The sequence below is a fragment of the Epinephelus fuscoguttatus genome, linkage group LG10 (assembly GCF_011397635.1).
Source record: "Epinephelus fuscoguttatus linkage group LG10, E.fuscoguttatus.final_Chr_v1".
NCBI lineage: Eukaryota > Metazoa > Chordata > Actinopteri > Perciformes > Serranidae > Epinephelus > Epinephelus fuscoguttatus.
This window is the reverse complement of record NC_064761.1, coordinates 44437944-44443447: the sequence shown is the minus strand read 5'-3', so window position 1 is coordinate 44443447 and position 5504 is coordinate 44437944. Positions and strand designations below refer to the sequence as shown.

General features: G+C 44.3%; 1 protein-coding gene across 3 annotated transcripts in view; it reads right to left on the bottom strand.

Moving 5' to 3' along the window:
• Window positions 1–5504, bottom strand: part of patj (PATJ crumbs cell polarity complex component) — a 202933-nt gene that overhangs the window by 4188 nt on the left and 193241 nt on the right. For all 3 annotated transcript variants that reach the window (XM_049588236.1, XM_049588238.1, XM_049588237.1), the window contains 3 exons: window positions 4096–4200; window positions 1902–2005; window positions 1698–1821 (listed from right to left, as the gene is read on the bottom strand). In XM_049588236.1, the coding sequence (XP_049444193.1) occupies window positions 1698–1821; window positions 1902–2005; window positions 4096–4200 (333 nt within the window). The remainder of the gene's footprint in view (window positions 1–1697; window positions 1822–1901; window positions 2006–4095; window positions 4201–5504) is intronic.

The window sequence follows — 5504 nt, the reverse complement described above, 5'->3', positions numbered from 1 at the left end:
TGTTCAGCTCAGCCATCAACATTCATCAAGAACAAAAGTTATGATAACAGCTCCGATTATGCTAAACTTCATGCTGTAAAACTACAGACTGAAAGTGACGGCCTGAGATCAAAATAAATCAGCAACTGATACTCTTTAGTTTTTCACAGTTAATGTGCAGAAGAGGGCGAACAATGCTAGCTAACATTAGCGAGATGGGTCACTGCTACCAGAATTTGTTATGGATGGTTCATCAGCCGACGTTGATATGACATGTTTAATTGACCTATGGCTAAGCCCCGCCCTCAAACGCGATGAGCCAATCACAGTGCGTATAGCCATTCCCATACACTGGGACATTCTCTGCCTGGACGTCCATTGAAATGCATTACAGAAAGTCAGTTTGTTGGGTTTTATGAGCTTTTTCTGAGATTTGAAGTTTAAAAATGGTCAAACGGTGTGCATGGGGTACATGCAACTCTGACACAAGGTATCCTGAGAGGCTGGGCGACCAGGTGTATTTTTACACTTTAAACCACATCTCAAGCGAGAAAAGTGTCTCCTTTGGATAAAGTTGTGTGGTAACGTTAGACCACAACATCAACTCAACGTGAATAAGATTAACAATGATGTCTACATCTGTTCTAAGGTAAGTCAACATTGTGTTTGAGGCAACATATTGTCACTTTGCTGGAAAGAAATATAAAGTTATCTTTAACATCTCTAGCTAACGTTAGCTAAAGTTAGCCTAACGTTAGCTCCTAGCTGCGTTGTTCATCATGTCACCTTGTTTGCTGGGAGTTCATTAGCCTATTTTGTTCTAGTTTTGTACTTTGGTGATGGTACATCATTGTTAGCTGTTGTCCAAAGGGCTCTAGTTAAGCTAACGTTAACTTCTGGAGCTTAGCTTCATTAACTTATCTGTAATGGCAGAGATAACAAAGGTTGGCAAACGTTATGCTGAATGATTCAGTGTAAATACTGTAGCACCAAACTAACGCAGAGACACTCTTGGTAAAGATGGTAAAAAGGCCGTTATCCTTTTCTCATATTCTGAGCCAAAAACCTTAACTTCAGTGGCACTTTAACTTGTTGTCTTTGATGGTGACGACAACCAGATGCGGTTCACAAGCGTACACTGTGACCTGTAAATTTTGGCTTGTAATTTAAGCTTTTCATCGACCTTCTCAACAATAAAATGATGAATATATCCCTCCAATGCGTAGTTTAGGCCCTTTTGGTTACTTCTCAATGACATCTGATCGTTATGTCTCCAAAAATCATCAGTTGCCTCCTGTGAAATGCCGTGTACTGTGACACCTGCCATAGCGCCGGCCACTGAATGTTGATAGTTTGTCCGAGTGAGTGAAGGGGGCGTGGCTTAGCCATAGGTCAATTGTATGACAGCGATGACATCATGAGTGAGTGATTTCAGACACAGCCTGTGTGTTTGGAAATGATGCTACAGATGTTTCCTAGCAACCGATTTACACTTTACTGAAGTTTTTTTTTTCCCTCCTAGAGCCAGCCTGTTTTACTAAATGACTGGTTAACACTGGTCACTGAGAAGTGAGGAGGAACTTTATGTTCAGACTCTTTCCGTGAGAGTGCTCATATGGATATCAGGTTCATGTCTGTGTAAAGTCCAGACCTGGTTAGGTTAGCTTAGCTTAGCATAAAGACTTGAATCAGGTGCAAACAGCTAGCCTGGCTCTGACCTTGCTGAAGACGGTCTTGACGTAGATGGGCAGGTCTCCATGTGGACTGCCGAATCCTCCCACGATGCTGAAGCCAAGTCCCTCGGAGCCTTTCTCCAGACTGATGCTGCGGGGCTGCGGGCCCCTGAGGACGAGGAGGAGAGGGGTCAGATACACCTGTCGTTATGTGTGTGTGTGTGTGTGTGTGTGTGAGTTTGTACTCACTCTGGCTCCACTGTGTGTGTGTCAGTGTTGGCTGACAGACTGGAGCTGCTGGACAAACTCTCCACCTGAGTGGCGATGGCACTGATGTTGGTGTCCGCTACCACCTGATGCACGCACACACACACACACACACACACACACACACAGCATATCAGCTGATTTAACTGAACTGAATTTATGAAATTTAAAGGGAACCTCCGCTGATTGTAGGAGTCAGACTGAGCGTGTGCTGTACACAGGATCCAGCTTTTAACTATGTGTTCGTGTGCACATGATGGCTGCCTTGAGCCTGCTCTGAGCGTTGGTTGTGCACGAAATGAACACTACTCTTCTGCAGTACACACACAAAGGGTGGTGGAGGCAGTGTGAGAAACAAACATGCAGGGATCTTATGTTCCATCTACCATGGTGCTACTGTCGCGTCTTCTGCAGTGATCTGAGAACTAACTATTTAGTGACCTCATGAGTGTCGTCACATCTGCTGGTGTCGCTGTGTTTATTGTCGACATCATGCAAATCCGTCAGAGTTCTCAGTGTGCCCTCTAGTGGATACTCCAGGAACACAGTTAGTACGAAGGCAAGTATGTGAACAGTTCGTTTGCAACACAACCAGTTGTCTGAGAGAACACATGGTTAAAAACAAATACATTTCAGGCCTCTGTGTCCACAGGAAATGATTCAGAAGCATCTCTTCTTCAGCAGTACAATGTAGTTTGTGTTGTTTTGTTGCCATGTTGTTGTGTTTACAGCATAAATACACCACTACAGCTCAGGTCAATGGTAATATATGCTTTACTCAGTTTAATTACTGGAGGACAAACATCTTCTATCTGAATCTGCTCAACAGGCTACAGACTTTCCTGTTTTTAATCTGTCTCTCACAGGTCAAACTGCTTTATGGAAGTGTTTTATTAAACTACTGCAGTATGAACATGAATCTAATTATCTTTTTCTTACAGAACGTCAATATGTTTCTAAATATGTTTAAAACACGAATAATAAATGAAAAAAGTGTTAAACACTGACCAGGTTAGGTCTGCTGCATCAGTTACCATGGCAATTTAGCCAAGTTAAAAAGTACCACCTTAGCAGGACAGAAAACTCTGGCTTTAGACTCAACATACGTCACTGAACCACTGATCTCACTTCGTGGTACAGCCCTCAGATTTACTGTTTTCTCACAGTTCACTTCCTAAAACTTTCACATCATGACAGATTTAAATCATGCCGACCCTTCACGGAGACACAGAATAATCTGAGCTTCAGAAATCTGTGTTTAATCTGTCGCTCACAAATTCAACGATGTCATCACTGATGGAACAACTTTATCAGCAAAGCTAAAGTCTAGCTCAGACCAAAGAGTCACGATGAGACGAGCTGTAACAAACAACTACTGTCAACGCTCTGTTCTGCAACGTTGTAAAAAGCTGCTGGTTCACAGGAAGTGACCACCATGAGACGGCGTATCATCTCTAGTCAACAACTCTCTGTGCTTCGTTCTGATTTGCAGCTTTTCAGACTTATTTTGTGGCTGAATATAATTTGTGGCTTCTTAAAATCTGAATGAGGATAGTGATAGTGAGATACTGGCTACAGTGATGAAACAAAACCAGCATCAGATGGACTGTATTCATGATCAATACGCCACAATAATATAAATAACCAACACCAACACGCCGTCTGCATTCATTAGCTGATTGGCTATTGAAACAGAAACAGAATATGTGCTTTAAAAGCAGCTGCTGGCCATTTGACCAGCTGAGTGTCAGGTGACACCATCAGCCGGCTTGAGTCGAGCTCAGACCGGCCAGTTCACACTGCTGACACTTTTCTCTGTGACGTTCTGAAACTGTTTTTGTCTCGTCATGAATCTTTGGTCTGAACTGGACTTAACAAACAGAAGTTAGCAAAGTAAAGCAGAGAGCCAGGTAAAACACCTGTCTGTGTGACAGACAGACAGACAGACAGACAGACCTGTCTCAGAGCCTTTGAGACAAACAGCCAGATATAAACTCAGTCTGTGTTATCAGAGTCTCTGTGCTGCAGGCTGAAGGAGCTTCATTAGTTCTGCTGCTATCACACACAACAGTCAACCTGCTGGACCACACTGATAACACACACACACACACACACACACACACACACACACACACACACAGCAGAGGCAGTGAGAACACAGTGGCGTCAGTGTTACCTGCAGGCTGATGTTTCCATAGCTGTTCTTCAGCATGGTGACGACCTCGCTGTGTGACAGACCGTCCACAGACTGACTGTTAATACTGACGATCCTGTCGCCCACCTGAACACACACACACACACACACATACACATACACACACATTCTTATTTCATCCGTGGTGTCATTGGGTGTCATGTAATCCCACACAGGATGGATCATTATAACAGTCTGAAAACGCACACGTCTACATGAACACAGACATTTTTAAAGACAGATATTTTTAAAAAACACCTCTGTAAATACTGCTTTTGTTTTAAAAACATCTGTACACTCTGCAACTCACAAACGACTCTAAACACTGGACTGTGTCAGCTGTCCTCTGCAGTCTCCTCTTGTTGCAAATAAAGGGCACAGCCTATAATTATCGTTTTCAAAAAGACGCCTAGAGATCTCATCACTGTTGATTCCCCTTCGATACAACGAGGTGGTACAAGTGATGCTCTGGAGATGCAACAGTTTTCCTTCCACTCCTCATCAACAACAATCCTAGTCTGGAAATTGTCCGACCATCTGTTGGTTCGAACGGGTCAAATCCAAAACCGCTGTTTCTGGCGGACCAAATAACACTGGGTGCGGCACACACCTCTGTTCGTCCGTGAGGTGGTGCTGTAGTGCTGAGGTTACATGTGAAGGATTCTTTAGACCAAGAAGTCCTGACAAAACATTACAAACATTAGTCCGCCATTGCTGTTGTTTCTGGAGCATGCTCATTACACAAATCACTGACATGCAAGAATTACGGAGATCATCGTTGTGATGTTCGTTTTACATGTCCAATAATCTGCACCTTTAAATGCATTTTCAAAAATCTCTGTTTTAGTGACCTAAGACTCCGTTTGCATCAGACAAAAAATAGAAGAAAATATCCATCCATCCACTTTCATCCAGGGCCGGGTCACGGAGGCAGCAGGCCAAGCAAAGCACCCCAGACGTCCCTCTCCTCAGCAACACTTTCCAGCTCCTCCTGGGGGACCCCGAGGTGTTCCCAGGCCAGATGAGATCTATAATCCCTCCAGTGTGTTCTGGGTCTGCCCCGGGGCCTCCTACCAGAAGGACGTGCCCAGAACACCTCTAACAGGAGGCGCCCAGGAGGCATCCTAGTCAGATGTTGAACCACCTCAACATAAAGGAGCAGCGGCTCTACTCCAAGCTCCCTCCAGATGTCTGACTCCTCCCCCTATCTCTAAGGCTGAGCCCAGACACCCTACAGAGGAAACTCATTTCATCCGCTTGTATCTGTGATCTCATTCTTTCAGTCACTACCCAGAGCTCATGACCATAGGTGAGGGTTGGGACGGAGATGGACCAGGAAATGGAAAGCTTTGCCTTCTGGCTCAGCTCCCTCTGAACCATGATGGCCTGGC